Source organism: Palaemon carinicauda, chromosome 31 (assembly GCF_036898095.1).
Source record: "Palaemon carinicauda isolate YSFRI2023 chromosome 31, ASM3689809v2, whole genome shotgun sequence".
NCBI classification, from domain to species: Eukaryota; Metazoa; Arthropoda; class Malacostraca; order Decapoda; family Palaemonidae; genus Palaemon; species Palaemon carinicauda.
In genome coordinates, this window is record NC_090755.1 from 21,522,112 (window position 1) to 21,539,358 (window position 17,247).

Consider the following 17,247-nt stretch of genomic DNA (forward strand, 5'->3'; position numbering starts at 1 on the left):
TTGGCAATACAGCTCAGCCAGACAAATATATTTATATATATAGTCAGACACATTGCTCGTTATTATATAGGGGAAGTATATGCTATATGCAATCTCTATAGAAATCGATCCTTTCTAAATGTTCTCTAAAAATATGTCAAGAGCTTAACATGAAAATTCTGTCGAATAAGTTCCAGATATCAAACTCTCTTGACCTGTGTAAATATCTAAACCTTGTCACAAGGAAAACAACACTGAAATATGATAAAGATGTAGGCAACTTGAATCAATTTTCATTGGTTGTGAAGAACCTTGTCCTTTCTGCTTGCCTACCTTTCTTTGTGTTTGTGTGTGTGTGTGTGGGGGGGGGGTGTTCAAGTCCTCACACCTTCCCAACTAAAGACTCCAACCAAAAACCTACTCGGTAAGTTAGTCATTCCAGTAAGAATGAAAATTTTAAGGAAATTGTGAATGCAAAATGTGTATCTAATTGCACAGGGATCATGTATTTCAAGCCATCAAATATATATTTCATAATCTTCTTAACTGTGGAGCAAAAATTATAAAGTCTCTGAATAAGCCCTTTTCACAAAAGTTAAAAGTCCCATCATAGGTTTATAATTCAAAAGTATTATAGTTGGTTAAATATATGAATGAAGTTTTTATAGTTTATATAGGAAATATTTATTTTCATGTTACAATTCTTAAAATATTTTATTTTTCCTTATTTCCTTTGCTCACAGGGCTATTTTCCCCGTTGGGGCCCCCAGCCTTATAGCATTCTGCTTTTCCAACTAGGGTTGTAGCTTAGCATTTATTATTAATAATAATAATAATAATAATAATAATAATAATAATAAAAAATAAAAGTTTTATGTACTATACGCTGCATAAATACAGAACAATGAAGAAAAGTACTATGAAGACAAGGTACATTGGCAAATAGTCATAAGGTTACATTGTAAAGCCTTATTCTACCCTTGGAAGTTGACAGCAGGGGATAATCCACTCTATTTATTGGGTGTGTAATGAAAAGATTGGGTAGTTGTATGGGTATAGGAGTGTCCGATGTGTAGGCAATTTAGTTTTTACCAAAGAAAAAAAAAAATTAGTCTATTGTAGGACTTTAATTCGTAGTTACGGCACCTTTATTTTTTTCATTTTTGAAATAAATAATTTGAATTAATCTTTTTCAATACACTTTCTCCCAGAGGGTGTTTTACGTCCCAGACTGTAAATTATTTTTTGTTCCTAATGCTCAAGTAAAAGAAAGAAATCTTACCTAAAACAGATAGAGCTATGCCTTTGTTCTAAAGAACTGCGTACTCTTGAAAAAGATAAGGGGTGGTGCCCAGTGCCCATTTCTTCTTGACTGTTTACCTTTAACCCGGATCTGTGTATTGCACCTTATTTCTTGTTTAGTGAAAAGAGGGGGTATGGTCAGCATTCGGACACTAGGCTGTCTGCATGCTACGTCTGGCCGCAGTCCACAAACCACTACAACGTGTCACATCGCGCGAAGGATGAGGACCGTCCCTGGATCAGACCCTAACCTAAGGTCTTTTATTATCCCCTAGTTCTGTGGCATCCTTCCTCAATAAAACGGGCAAGAGATGAGACCTGCCATTGACTTCTCGCACTGAACCGTGATCCAGCATGCTCTAGATCGTACTGCGACTCGAGGAAAAAGATGAACAGGTTGTAAACTAGTCTTCCCTTCTGATTCCATCAGAAGACTCTGAGCTACCTGGTCAACTAACTACCCAGTAGGCCAGCCAGCACTGACCATGGATTGTGTCTGTTGAGACCCACCCAAAGGTTCGGATGCTTCAATTAAGAAAAACCAGGATCATGACTCTCATCTGAGTGCCTGAACTCACCAAGGGGTTGCTTAACAATTAAACAACGTTTCAAGTCAATTGCTTTTGAATCCTGCGATCAGCTGCAAGCAATTGTCTCTGCAAAGGGATGATGAATCTTGTCCACCAACTACCTTTGCTAGAATAGGAGTTGGTCGTGTATGTCAACAATCGGTCGCAAACAACTACTTCCGAAAGACAGATTGGAGACATATATTCAGTCACACTTGTCAACCAGGTACAGTAGTTGTATGCATAAGTCTAGTTACGGACAAGTAACACAGACAGGAATATTTACCTCCATATATAGTATATTTCCACCAATCTTATGGCAGGAATCCCGTGACGGGTACCCCGGGACTGAACAAAGATCCAGGTGTGGCAGAATGGTTCGCTGCGACCGATACTTAATTGTAAAATGAGACCACCTGGCAGGTATCCCTTATACCAGGATGGAGGAGGAGCCCATTTGAGGGAACACTACCTATGTCAAGGTAGGAGGTTCATGGATAACGATTTTCCCTAAGGAATACAGCCATCGACTAAGAAAGACTACCTAATAATGTATTAGAACCAGGTTCCAATTTGTTTGATTCCGGGTGCCAAATGGCATGAAAACGAGTACATCTTTCAAGAACAAAGAATATCAGTAGGTTCTGTATGATAGGGAGATGAGCTCGGCCAAGCACCTTGCTACCACTTAGTGTTTGGGTGGGGGGCTCTCATGAAAAGGAAGAGGTGTTGCTAGTGCTTTCATTTCAGCAGACCCTTGTCTGAGAGAGGAACTCGCCCGTGAGGGTTTGTTCGTTCATGTATGCGACGAACACTCGTCAGCGCTCCCGGAGGAGGTTGTCAAGTAGTATATGCTCTTTGTTAGGAGGCATTAATAACATGAGACGAACACTCGTCTACGAGAGGAACTCACCCAGAAGGTTTTGTTCTTCCATGCATGTGACAAACACTAGTCTGAGGGAGGAACTCGCCCAGAAGGTTTTCTTCGTTCATGAAAGAGACAAACTCTCGTCAGTGCTCCAGGAGTTTGTCAAGTAGTCTAATTTGTTCCTGCATTAGGAGGCATGAATAACAATGAATAAGGTTTTTCTGTGTGTTAACACACAGCTGGAAAAGCAGAGGTGGTGGTCCCGAAGGGCCTGGCCTCTCAAAACTCCATTAGCTCTGTTGTGCCCCACTGACACGATGGACTATTGCTTACAAGGCTCGTTGTGACCCTGGTGACACGATGGGAGAGGCGGAGACAGCAAGCAGTCGGCCGGCATTACCCTTTGAGGCATTTACCCCAAAGTGTTATACAGTGAACCCTCGCTACTTCGCGGTTCGACAATCGCGGATTCACCACTTCGCGGGGTTTTCCCATAACCCATATATATATACATATCGCGGATTTTCCGGAAAATTCGAAAATACCGCGAAATCTGAAGACAACCAAATACGATATTTTGTTACCTGTAATTCCATTAATACTGTAATTAGTAATATCTGCTCTTACTGATTGTTCATTGCATTACATATGATATATAATTCAGCACAGAAAGAAATAAAACACGAAAAGAGAATGTGATCATATGATAATTCAGTACGTAGTAAAATTAAATCGAACATGAAACGCAAATCAGATGCAGTCATACCATATTAGAATGGTGTGTACTGTAATGGATGTGCTTCTTTTCCATGAATCTTTTGTATGTATACGTACGTAGTACAGTACTGCATCCAATAATATTCTTTGTTGCAAAAATCACATTTCGAATACTGTAAGCGTACGAGAGAGAGAGAGAGAGAGAGAGAGAGAGAGAGAGAGAGAGAGAGAGAGAGAGAGAGAGAGAGAGGCGTAAAATAGCGTACGTAAATTTTTATTATTATTGTTATTATTATTATTATTGTTGTTGTTGTTAATAAAATTATTATTGTTATTATTATTAATCATTATTATTATTATTATTACTGTACAGTATTATTATCATTATTTATTATTATTACGGTATTGTACTTAATCTACGTACGTTCAGTATGCGCGGGGGCATCTTCTATGAGTAACCAACGCGCCATAGTACTGTAAGACGGGTTGTGATTGGTTCAAGCGCTGATAGATGACGAATCAAAACTCAAGTTTTGTTATCTAGCCTGTGATTGGTGTTTTGCCCGCATCTTCTACCCGCAGCATCAAAGTTCTCGCGGGGCTGCATCGTTCACTTTCTCTTTCCGCGTATTGCTGAGTAGACGTTCTTAAGTTTGTGAAGTTTAATCTGTGCTGTGTGCGACTGTTTTAAGTTGAACTTTTTGTTGAACTTTCTGTTACAATGCCTCCCAAGCGTTCTGCTTCTAGTAAGGCTGGTAGTGAGCCTAAACGCCACCGAAGGATGATGACGATAGCTGAGAAGGTTACGCTTCTCGACATGTTAAAAGATGGTAGAAGTTACGCGGCCGCCGGCCGCCATTTTGGCATCAACGAATCCACCGTTCGCTACATCAAGAAGGACGAGGCGAACATTAGAAAGACTGCTGCAATCACCTTTAGCAGATCAGCGAAGCGAGTCGTTACAACGCGTAATAAAACGATCGTACGCATGGAAGGTGCTTTAGCTGTGTGGATTGCCGACTGCCGGAAGAAGAACATAGCGTTGGATACGAACACCATCCAAACAAAGGCTTTGAGCTTATATGAGAATTTTGCTGCAAAGGAACCTAAAGACGACGACGGCAACCATGCTGAAGATGATGATGATGCAGATGATCCTCAACCAGGGACATCCACTGATTCCCAGCCTCAGAAACGTTTTTCCGCAAGCAAAGGGATGGTTCGCGAAGTTTCAGAAACGCTTCGCCCTGAAAAGCGTTTCCCTGCATGGGGAGTCTGCTTCCGCTGACACTGCCGCTGCTGAAACTTACGTGAACCAGACTTTCAAGAACATTATCGCTGAAGGTGGATACAAGCCGGAACAAGTCTTTAATATGGATGAAACCGGCTTGTTTTGGAAGAGAATGCCGTCGCGAACTTTCCTGTTCAAAGAGGAAGCCAAAGCCTCTGGCTTTAAGGCATTCAAGGATCGCGTTACCCTCGTGATGTGTGGCAATGCTGCTGGATTTTTGTTAAAGCCGGGGCTTATTTATAAGTCGAAAAATCCTCGCGCTTTGAAAAATAAAAATAAGAATCTCCTTCCCGTGTACTGGATGCATAATCAAAAAGCATGGATTACGAAGATGCTGACCTCCAACTGGTTCCACCAGTGTTTCATCCCGCAAGTCCATGAATATCTCTTAGAGAAGGGCTTGCCATTCAAGATCCTTCTCCTTATGGATAACGCTGGTGGATACGCAACTGACCTGTCGCGTGAGGGCGTTCAGGTTGAGTTCCTGCCACCCAACACCACGTCATTAATTCAACCAATGGACCAGGGGGTTATCAGGGCGTTCAAGGCCCTCTACACGAAGAATACCTTGGCGGACCTCGTTGGCGTGTGTGGATGCTGCCCAAGATGACGAGGATGAAGCCTTCAACTTGAAGGCGTACTGGCGGCAGTACACCATAGCCACGTGCCTGCAGAATATTCAAAAGGCACTTCAAGAGATGAAACCTGCAACCGTAAATGCGAGCTGGAAGAAGCTGTCGGCCCGATATTGTTTACGACGACAAGGGATTTACTCCGTCGGAAATCCAACACTCTGCAATACGGAAATCTGTGCAGTTGGCTGCCATAATTGGAGAGGTGACGGGTTTGGGCGACATGACGACTGAAGACGTCGACGAGTTGTTAGACTGCCATTCCCAGCCCCTAACTGACGCAGACCTCGAAGACCTGACGAAATCGGCAAGTGAGGAAGAGAGTGAGGGTACCCAGGAAGAGACCCCAAGAAAATGTCGAAGAAACGGGCTTAACATGTAGAACGGCTTGCCAAGGTCTGCAACCATATGAAGGAGGCGAAAGAAATGTTACAAGAGTGGGACGAGGATATGGTGTTCGCTCGATGCAATTCTCAAATAAGGTCGATGACATCACGACTCCCTACAGGATGCTCTTGGATCGAAAAAAGAAGCAGCGGGCAACAACTTCCGATCACAATGTTCTTCCAGCCTCGCAAAAAAGAGCCAGTTCCCTCCTGCTAGTACGCCTTCGGAAGAAATTGAAGAAGTTGAAGAGGTGTCCCAGGAAAAGACACCTCCGTCTGAAGAGACGTAAAATACTATCATTGACTGCACAGTTAGAACACATCATCAGCTTCATCATCATCATTTCTACTGTGGCAGCAAATTCATCGCCATCGTCATTCAAGTTTTTTCTTGAACTTCTTTCGTGGTGAGTACAGTAACAATCTTTATTTTTTACTTTAACCTGTTTTATAGTTTAGTAATGTACGTACAGTATGCATTAAGTTAAAGGGAAGGTTTTAAAAGTCTACATGTTTGGTAACCTATCATATTTTTTTTGTTTAAAATTTACATTTACGTACATAAAACAATATCTCTCTCTCTTCTCTCTCTCTCTCTCTCTCTCTCCTCTCTCTCTCTCTCTCTCTCTCTCTCTCTCTCTCTCTCTCTCTCTCTCTCTCTCTCTCTCTCCTCTCTCTCTCTCTCTCCTTCTCTCTCTCTCTCTCTCTCTCTCTCTCTCTCTCTCTCTCTCTCTCTCTCTCTCTCTCTCTCTCTCTCTCTCTCTCTCTCTCTCTCTCTCTCTCTCTCTCTCTCTCTCTCTCTCTCTCTCTCTCTCTCTCTCTCTCTCTCTCTCTCTCTCTCTCTCTCTCTCTCCTCTCTCTCTCTCTCTCTCTCTCTCTCTCTCTCTCTCTCTCTCTCTCTCTCTCTCTCTCTCTCTTCTCTCTCTCTCTCTCTCTCTCTCTCTCTCTCTCTCTCTCTCTCTCTCTCTCTCTCTCTCTCCTCTCTCTCTCTCTCTCTCTCTCTCTCTCTCTCTCTCTCTCTCTCTCTCTCTCTCTCTCTCTCTCTCTCTCTCTCTCTCTCAAATTGTTTTCCTGTTTTGCTACGTTACATGTACTGTATACTTTATATTTGTAAGGTAACATATTTTGTAAATGCTTTTACTGTAAATACTGTATGTACTGTATCATTATTTATCACTATCATCATGCGCGTTAAATGCCTTGTTTGTTCTGAGCGTGGTTGTTTACTGAGCGTACACGCCGTCGTTTCAGGCGGCGTCATAAAGAAAAAGATTTCATTTGGAAGTCCTAAGAAAAATACGTAAACTAAAACATTGGTAATAAAAAAATCAACATACAGTACTGTACTGTATAATCAATATAATCGATGCAAAAAACTAAACCTATACATATATGTGTACACTAAATGAGTTTGTTTCTTCATTATGATCAGAGATGAACGTAAACAAAACATTGGTTGCCATTTTTTATCGTGCTTTTTAGGTGTTTAGGAAACACATGATATAAAATCGCCTTTAATATTTGTGCCTGTTTTAGTTTAGGGTGCTGTAGTACATGCATTAAGTGTTCTGTACATTAAAGGGTGGTTTGTTAACAGTACTACGTACAAGGGAAGGTTTTAAAAGTCCGAATATACATGTTAAATAAATAGGTAAATATGCTGTCACTACTTCGCGGATTTTCACCTATCGCGCCCGCGTCTGGAACCTATCTACCGCGATAAACGAGGGTTCACTGTAGCTCACAAGATTCATTATCTAGGTGCTTCCAAGAGCTGGAACAATGCCTAACAAATCGAGCACTTGTTCCTAACCCTGGGAGAACTCCACAGGTGAGGACGAACCTCGCTTGTAGACATGAGAGGCACTTTACACCAGCCCGTTCGAGCAATCAGCAAGCTTAAAAGACTAACCTAATTCAGCTACTGGGTTACCCTCGTACTCCAGCATTAGGAAACAAAAGAGAGAAAACATCCCCTGGTAACTGAGGAGCTTCGAGGAATACCAGAAGCAACTGCTCTCAATCATACGCCGAAGGTGTAGGAACAAAGGGAACAGATGTACACAGATCAGTAGCTAAAGCCACAAGAAACACTGTTGGTGGATTACCTCTAGAATCTCGGAAAGGACAACTGTGGTCACCTCTGCTCTTAGCTGCAGTACTCTTGAAAAACCATTCCTTAGCTGGGAGACCCAAAAGCCAGGCAGGAGTTGCTATAAGCGGAAATAGGAAAGGCTCCCCCGGTAGTGGACACAATCGGTTCGCTAAAGGAAGCAATGTAGTCCGCATCTAAGGATTGTCTGGGGTTCAAGCAGCCATAATTCTTACTCAACCATTCAGCGGAGGAGAACAAGCGAGTAGAGTCGGAGTGGAGGGAGAGAGCCAATGGAGCAAAGTCAGAACTTTTTTCACCTTCAAGGAAAACAAAACCTCGGAGAACAATCCCTTTAGAACTCTCCCTCTGTTGTCTACCAAACCTTACCCACTGGGAAGATGGCTACTTCGGACACTCAGTTACAAGGAAAGTCCTGCAAGCAAGAGTGACCTTTACGAGAGGGGACAAAGGTAATGGAAATAGGTCTCAATAGGTGATATGAAAGTACCACATTGACGTCCTTCATGGCCGGGACAAGCCCCCAAGACGAGATCCCTAAAAACCCAAGAGCTCTTTGAAAGAGCAAAAAGTCAAAACTAGTTGTTAACAAGAGATCTATCACAGGGTGAGTATGTAAGCAAGGTCTGGTCTACCAACCCTAGCCCCTGACTAACTAGCAGTGGTGGTTATACCTCGCTATAAGTCTTTATGTCTAGTTTCCAGCTTTACCGAAAGTATATTCCCTATAATGAACAAAAGGGTTTGTATACATGTAGGAACAAACTCTACTTACATGGTCAGTTATGAGCATCGGACAACGAATTGAAAAAACTTGATAACTGTTCCATGTGCCCGCAAGTGCATCCGAAACGCTGGTACCATACACTTCTGAGCCAAATTTAATGCAGCCAAACATCTTGTTGATACTGGCATGGCAGCCCTAAAAAGAGAAAGTACCAAACCTTAATTAATTATGTGATTAATGTGGGAAAACATGCATTTGGAAAAGCAAGTAGTATAATAAACATTTATACACCATGTTACTGTAATCAAACAAACAAACATATCTAGCAATTAAGTATACCCTCAAGACTCTAATTTACCATGAAAAGGCTTATGATAGTATGAAAGACAATCTTCTAGCCTTATATAACATTTGTTTGCTACTACCAAAATGCATGTAGCTATGAAATTAAAATATGGTAAAAAAGTAAAACCTCATTAAATATGCTTTATAAATTTCTTATTCTATTATTGGCATTTTTTTTTTACTTTTAACTAAAAAAAGCCAATTAATACTAAGGCTAGCCTAACAAATCAACTAGCACAATTACTTGATGAGAATTTTTTTATTATCATAAAAATACTGACCTATATTGCAGTATCTGTTCAATACATTGTCCCTCAATAATTTAAAAAAAAAATTATAGATGTCATCTCTACAATATAATGAAAGAATTAAGCACTACACAGTGCATACCTTTACCCAGCTAAAAATAAACTTAACAGTTTAAATTTGTTAAAAAAAAATTAACAAATGAAACTTAGAACTGATAAGAAACATTACGACAAACCGAGCTATATTACCGTCGCTTAATAATTTCACTGCAAATGTATTCAGGGAAGAGTATACAGTATATGCACACTGCACAAGAATGAGCATACAGGTACACTGCACACCAAAGTACTTTTGAAAACACCAGAAAAATGGCTGAAAAACTGTGATATATGGAGTACAGTACAGAAGGTTTTACAATCCAAGATTCTTCCAACTAACCTTAAAGCATCTAAGAAATATTCAACGTCATCATTGAACTCCTGGAACTCGCCTGACTCTTGCAGCTGATGCGTCTTTTTGACATTCTTCACAACTGTATAGAACTGTAGGGAGTAACAACAAATTTCTTGAAAACAATGATTATAATGGCATAAGAGCTAAAAATATAGTTCAAATCATCCATGAACAAAATCCCAAGGAATCCATACCACCATTCATTCATTAAAGCTTCTAATAAAATATACTCTTCAAAATAACAGGATTTTGAAGCTAAAATCTATATTTCCAAAGTTACCTTTATATAGCAAAATGTGATTAATTTAAACTGACAGAAATAAAGTAAACTTAAATATTTCAAGTAAGAGTAGACAATCTTTCTGGAAATAGCCAATTTAAGATTTGTAGTTATTTTAGAAGTTTTCTACATTTTACCATGATATTTTCTTAATTTTACCGGCAATAATTGCAGAAAATATCATTACAGGTACTAGAATAACTTCTCATTGAACATTAAATGCTATTTTCTCTTAACTAATACAGTATTAATAAAGCTGCTGACACACGAAACATTCAACTTGCCTGTAAACAAAACACACTTGTCAGGTCAAAATAAAAAATATGAAAACTTAACTACACTACCTAACATAAGGAGGGGGGACAATCTTTATATGCAGCATTAACCATCATTAGTAATATAAAAAGTCATGTTAGTAAGTTATTAAGTCATACTTTAATGTTACATTTTCTTTTCTCCTCACCTACATGTCAGTAATATCCACTTCCACCAGTTCTCACCCTCATTCAACCTATACAGAACTATAGAATTGCAGTAGAAGCAGATATGAGACACTATGGTCTCATTAAACTATTCCACAACAAAAATACATAAACTAGAGGAACAATATTCTTCATTAAACTGAAGAACAGTCCTAACTAAAGGGAAAATGTAAAAATATTAATGTCATCTTTCTGATGAAGTAGTACCAAATGAAGAGAAAATTAATCAAACTTAACATTCAATTCCATTCAAACCTTTGAGTGTGTACACCTCAACAAATAATTTGCCACTAAAGCTTCGGGTCCCCTTTTTTGGATATTTTACTTAGCTCAGCTTACTACACAAGCCAGAGCTTCGCATTTTTTATCATATAGCAGAATATATTTCCTCTCCATTGATATAAAGTACAGATTTATCTTTTAAAACATTTTTATAACAAAGTAATAAGAAAAAAACTTGTAAACACAGGATATAAAATATGTCCAATGGTAGTCAAAACATATCAAGATCACATTAATTATTTAAAAAAAATTTAACTGTATTAGATTGGAGTAATGCTACAATACTTTTTAAAATTTATTAATAACAAACTCCTGATGAATCAGTGGATTAATTACTAATACAGATTGAAAACTACAACAGTCACTGACAAAATCTTGACTAACAAGCACTTATGAATAAACATTATTTTTAAGATTTCCTGGCACCAAATAAGCTGAAAATTCAGACGAAAGCTAATAAAGTACTGGCCAAAGGCAAGAAGTATTTTCTTTTTAGAATTTCTCAATAAAATATCAAGATTTCCTCAACTTCTAACCCAAAATGCAGAAACTTTCATTGACCAAAGCTGATAAAGTACTCCCCCAAGGAAAACCATATTTTCAATACATGTATTTGCTCAACTAACTTTTTACCCACATGCTGAAACTTTCACAGACCAAAGCTAATGAAGAACTCCCCCCAAAAATTTTCAACATTTCCTAAGCTAACTTCTCACCCCATAGCAAAAACTATAACTGACAAAAGCCAATAAAGTACTAACCAAATAAAAATAAATCATTTGAATAAAACTATTAACAAATTTTTTATTCCATCTTTTTTCTCATTATTTTTCCCCTTGGTAATTACAAAATTATAAGGGAAAAGTGTAAATGGTGATACAAAAATGTTATTTTCCTTAGTAAAATAAATTTTTGAATATACTTACCCGATGATCATATAGCTGTCAGCTCTGCTGCCCGACAGAAAAAACCTACGGGCGGAATACGCCAGCGATCGCTATACAGGTGGGGGTGTACATCAACAGCGCCATCTGTCAAGTAGGTACTCAAGTACTCGATGTCAACAAGAACCAATTTTCTCCTCTGTCCACTGGGTCTCTATTGGGGAGGAAGGGTGGGTCCTTTAATTTATGATCATCGGGTAAGTATATTCAAAAATTTATTTTACTAAGGAAAATAACATTTTTCAATATTAAACTTACCCGATGATCATATAGCTGATTCACACCCAGGGGGGTGGGTAGAGACCAGCATTACATGTTGACATATTATGAGCTAAGTATTCCGTATCTCATTTTAGCAGTTATTCAAAATAACAAGCATAAAATAAATAAGTACCTGGTAAGGAAGACGACTTGAACAATTACTCTGCCTTTTTAAGTACGTCTTCCTTACTGAGCCTCGCGATCCTCATAGGATGCTGAGCGACTCCTAGGAGCTGAAGTATGAAGGGTTGCAACCCATACTAAAGGTCCTCATCAAAACCTCTAATCTAGGCGCTTCTCAAGAAATGATTTTGACCACCCGCCAAATCAAGTAGGATGCGAAAGGCTTCTTAGCCTTCCGGACAACCCAAAAATATTTCAAGAGAAAGATTAAAAAGGTTCTGGAATTAGGGAATTGTAGTGGTGGAGCCCCCACCACTACTGCACTCGTTGCTACGAATGGTCCCAGAGTGTAGCAGTTCTCGTAAAGAGACTGGACATTCTTAAGATAAAAGACGCGAACACTGATTTGCTTTTCCAATAGGTTGCGTCGAATATACTTTGCAGAGATCTATTTTGTTTAAAGGCCACGGAAGTTGTGACAGCTCTAACTTCGTGTGTCCTTACCTTCAGCCAAGCTTGGTCTTCCTCATTCAGAAGGGAATGAGCTTCTCGTATTAACAGTCTGATAAAATAGGATAAAGAATTCTCTGACATAGGCAAAGATGGATTCTTAACTGAACACCATAAAGCTTCAGACGGGCCTCGTAAAGGTTTTTAAAAAAGAACTTAAGAGCTCTTACATGACATCATAATCTTTCTAGTTCATTTCCAACCATACGATAAGCTTGGAATATCGAACGATATTGGTCAAGGCCGAGAAGGCAGCTCGTGTTTGGCTAGAAAACCAAGTTGTAGAACATGTAGCCGTTTCGGATGAGAATCCGATGTTCTTGCTGAAGGCATGAATCTCACTGACTCTTTTAGCTGTGGTTAAGCATATCAGGAAAAGAGTCTTAAAGGTGAGATCTTTCAGGGAGGCTGATTGAAGTGGTTCGAACCTGTCTGACTTAAGGAATCTTAGAACCACGTCTAAATTCCAACCAGGTGTAACCAAACGACGCTCCTTCGTGGTCTCAAAAGACTTAAGGAGGTCCTGTAGATCTTTATTGTTGGAAAGATCTAAGCCTCTGTGATGGAAGACTGATGCCAACATGCTTCTGTAACCCTTGATAGTGGGAGCTGAAAGAGATCGTTCTTTCCTCAGATATAAGAGGAAGTCAGCTATTTGAGTTACAGAGGTACTGGTCGAGGATACGGATACTGACTTGCAGCAGTTTCGGAAGATTTCGCACTTCGATTGGTAGACTCTAAGGGTGGATGTTCTCCTTGCTCTAGCAATCGCTCTGGTTGCCTCCTTCGAAAAACCTCTAGTTCTCGAGAGTCTTTCGATATTCTGAAGGCAGTCAGACGAAGAGCGTGGAGGCCTTGGAGTACCTTCTTTACGCGTGGCAGACGTAGCAGGTCCACCCTTAGGGGAAGTGTTCTGGGAACGTCTACTAGCCATCGAAGTACCTCGGTAAGTTATTCTCTCGCGGGCCAGAGGGAAGCAACTAGCGTCAACCTTGTCCCTTCGTGAGAGGCGAACTTCTGCAGTACCTTGTTGACAATCTAGAACGGAGGGAATGCATATAGATCTAGATGAGACCAATCTAGTAGAAAGGCATCTATATGAACTACTGCTGGGTCCGGGATAGGTGAGCAAAGTATTGGGAGCCTCTTGGTCATCGAGGTTGCGAAGAGATCTATGGTTGGCAGGCCCCAGGTGGCCCAAAGTCTCTTGCATACATCCTTGTGGAGGGTCCAATATGTTGGAATTATTTGTCCCTTCCTACTGAGACAATCTGCTATGACATTCAAGTTGCCTTGGATGAACCTCGTTACTAGTGAAAAGTCTAGACCTGTTGAACAGGAGAGGAGGTCACTTGCGAACTCGTACCATGTCAGAGAGTAGGTCCCTCCTTGCTTGGAGATGTACGTCAAAGCAGGGAGTTGACCGTGTTCACCTCCACCACTGCCTTGAAGGAGAGACCTGAAGCTCTTCCAGGTCAGACGTACTGCCAGAAGCTTCTTGCAGTTGAAATGCATTGTCCTTTGACTCGAGTTCCATAATCCCGAGCATTCCCTACCGCCTAATGTCGCACCCCAGCCTACGTCCGATGCGTCTGAGAAGAGAACGTGGTTGGGAGTCTGAACCGTCAGGGGAAGACCCTTACAAAGGTTGATAAAGTCCTTTCACCAAGTCAGACCAGACTTTATCTTTCCGGAAACCGGGATCGAGACCGCTTCTAGCGTCTTGTCCTTTTCCAGTGAAAAGCAAGATGATACAGAAGAGGACGGAGGTGTAGTCTTCCAAGTGACACAAATTGAACCACGGATGACAGTGTCCTAACCAGACTCATCCACAGCTTGACAGGGCAGTGTTCCTTCTTCAGCATCTTCTGGATGGATAGCAGGGCTGGGGGTTGATCGTCTTGTTCAGCAATGTCCTCATCAGAGGGTTCCTCATCCGAAACTGATGAGGAAACGGCAACGGAGTGGGCAACGTCTGACTCGCTGAATCCGGTCGCACTGGTGGATGCGTGACGGAGCCGGACACAAGATCATGGTACTGCTGCACAGTCTGTGAACTGTCAACCATGGGGACGCGAGGAAGTACAGCGTCAACCCGAAACTGTCTAGACTGTCTGGGTTGTGCAGTCAACCCCCTACCGGGTTGCTGAGGTTGCCGCACTGCGTCACAACAAGTCACCTCTGCTGGTTGTTGAACGTCTTCCTAGTGACACACTGAACGTCCACAACCACCTCCGAGAGTCGCTTAACGTCAACGTGCGACTGGCAACCCACACTGGGTCGCACCGGTGGAGGAACCATCTCAACTGGCGGACGTGAGTAGGATACCTCAGCGTCAACAGGGCGCACAACCAACCGGTAGGAAGGTTGTTGGCTAGAAGGTTCTTCTCCGTAAAAAATCCTCTATCAAGGACACAAGCTTGGACTGCATGTCTTGCAACAAAGCTCATTAGGGTCTATGGGAGCAGGTGTGGCAACAGACGGGGTTAGCGACTGAAGCGGAACCATTTACCATCCCTGGAAGCATTGTTATGCTTTAATTAAAGTCCATAGGAGGCTAAGCAGCTTAAGGCTCCTCTCCAAATGACAGAGTCCTCAAAGGAATATCAGAAGGAGGGAGAACAGCACTTTCTCATCTACAGGAACCATGTCCGAGAAAAGCTAGGTTATCTCAGTGAGGGTCTCACTGGTGCATAAGCAGCAGACCAGAAGGCAACGTTATGTAACTGATTGACAGTCTGTGAACTGTCAAAAACTGAACTGTCAACCACAACAGGTGCGTGAGGACATACAGCACTGGTGCATTAGTAGCAGACCAGAAGGCAACGTCATGTAACTGTTTGACAGTCTGTGAGTTGGCAACAACCAAAGCTGTGTGGGGAAGCCTCAACTCCTGACTGACTAGTCTGCTGCGGGCGAGTGGCGGTAACCACAGTGGGTTGCGGAGGCTGACACACCGTGTCAAAACACGGCAGCTTGTGGTAGCTCACGCACGGCAACGGAGTGCTCCGTGTGTCTGTGGGAGTCAGCATGCGTCTGGCAGGGTCGACTGTGCATGGGTGGAGGAGCTCTCACAACAAGAGTGAGGGAGCAGGCAGCCATGCTGGGCGCACAACCGTGGCAGGCTGTAGGCAAACGGGTGCATCGTCAACCTTCTCCGCAGTCGGAGTGTGGGAGCAGGCAACAACCAAAGCGGAGTGGTGGTGCGTGGTGGGGACTGCCGTGGGTTGCGGAAACTAACGCATCGCGTCAAAACACGGCAGCTTGACTCCACCTTCCCACTGCTGATGCGGTAGCTCACGCATGTTAACGGAGGGAGCCGCACGTCGGCTAACGTTAACATGCGTCTGGCAGGGTCGATTGCGCATCGGAGGTGGAGCTCTCCGCAGCCGGAGTGTGGGAGCAGGCAGCCTCAGCGTGAGCTGGGCGCACAACCGTGGCAGGTTGTAGGCTAACGAGAGCAGTGTAAACCTTCTCCGCACGAAACTCCTGCATAACCGCAGCTAACTGAGTCTGCATAGACTGCAGTAAAGACCACTTAGGGTCTACAAAAAACGGCAACAAACGGAGCTACTATCCGTTGTGACTGAGGGTCTAAAACAGCTGGTGCGGCACCAGACGGAGTTACTGCCTGTTGCGGTACCACCTTGCCTCTCTTGGGAGGTGTGCAGTCGTCGGATGACTGCAGCGAGTCCGAACTGACCCAGTGGCTACACCTAGGCCGTTGGACTTGCGCGGAAGGGACCGACTTGCACTTAAAAAAGCTGCAAGATTTGGTCCATGGTTTCTACGAGAAACCTCTTCCGCAGACGAGGAATAAATGGGCTCTCTCGTCTTTGTGTGGGTGGGGCGATCTCACGTCGGCAACGTGTGTAGATACGCCCGAAACCACGGAGGGAAAAACGTCTGTTCGTCGATCAAGGCCTGTGGAACCCATAAGTCGTTCGACATTACTTCTCCCCTGGGCTTGGGAGCTTGTAAGAGGTCCCGGACTAGGTGAACAACTGGCACGAACAGACGAACCCTCGGACGCAACACTGTAACACTTTGCGCATATCACTTTATCACTTTTGATTTTCTGTTTGCACTTATTTCACTGAAATCGAAACTTTAACTGATTTCTACCTGAAACACGCAATCCTATCCTTCATTAAAAGGTAGTAATTGCGAAAACAGTTTTACAATGCAACAGAAAAACAAATAAGGATAAAGAATTCAGTGGCTGGAAAAGAGACTAAACACTAGATCAAATAAACTACGTTTACAATCTCTCACCGCATAAAGTCTGGGAACAAGAATAAAACTCTAGAAACGTTTTACCTTCTTCCCCTACAGCGACTAGGGAGAAGAGTAAAAAAACGAATTCAGTGGCTGGAAAAGAGACTAAACACTAGATCAAATAAACTACGTTTACAATCTCTCACCGCAAAAAGCCTGGGAACAAGAATAAAACTCTAGAAACGTTTTACCTTCTTCCCCTACAGCGACTAGGGAGAAGAGTAAAAAACGAGAACAACGTTACCCGCTTGAACGAAACGTTTATTCTCCTCTCTCTCCCTCCGTCTCTATCTCTCTCTCTCTTCTCTCTTGACTTAGCACCTGAGAGAAGAGCCCAATTATATATCGTTAAAACATGTTATTTGCTAAAGGAAAAAACTGAAAGGTTTCCCAAATAAAAAGTTCCTTTATTTAGAATTTAAACCATTTAAGCTAAGAAAGAATGAACGAAACGCT

General features: G+C 42.0%; 1 protein-coding gene across 1 annotated transcript in view; it reads right to left on the minus strand.

The window, feature by feature from the left end:
* Window positions 1-17,247, minus strand: part of wapl (wings apart-like) — a 103,405-nt gene that overhangs the window by 36,545 nt on the left and 49,613 nt on the right. Inside the window, 4 exon segments of the mRNA XM_068355025.1 lie at window positions 8,633-8,641; window positions 8,643-8,669; window positions 8,671-8,779; window positions 9,617-9,720. Of these exon segments, the coding sequence (XP_068211126.1) occupies window positions 8,633-8,641; window positions 8,643-8,669; window positions 8,671-8,779; window positions 9,617-9,720 (249 nt within the window).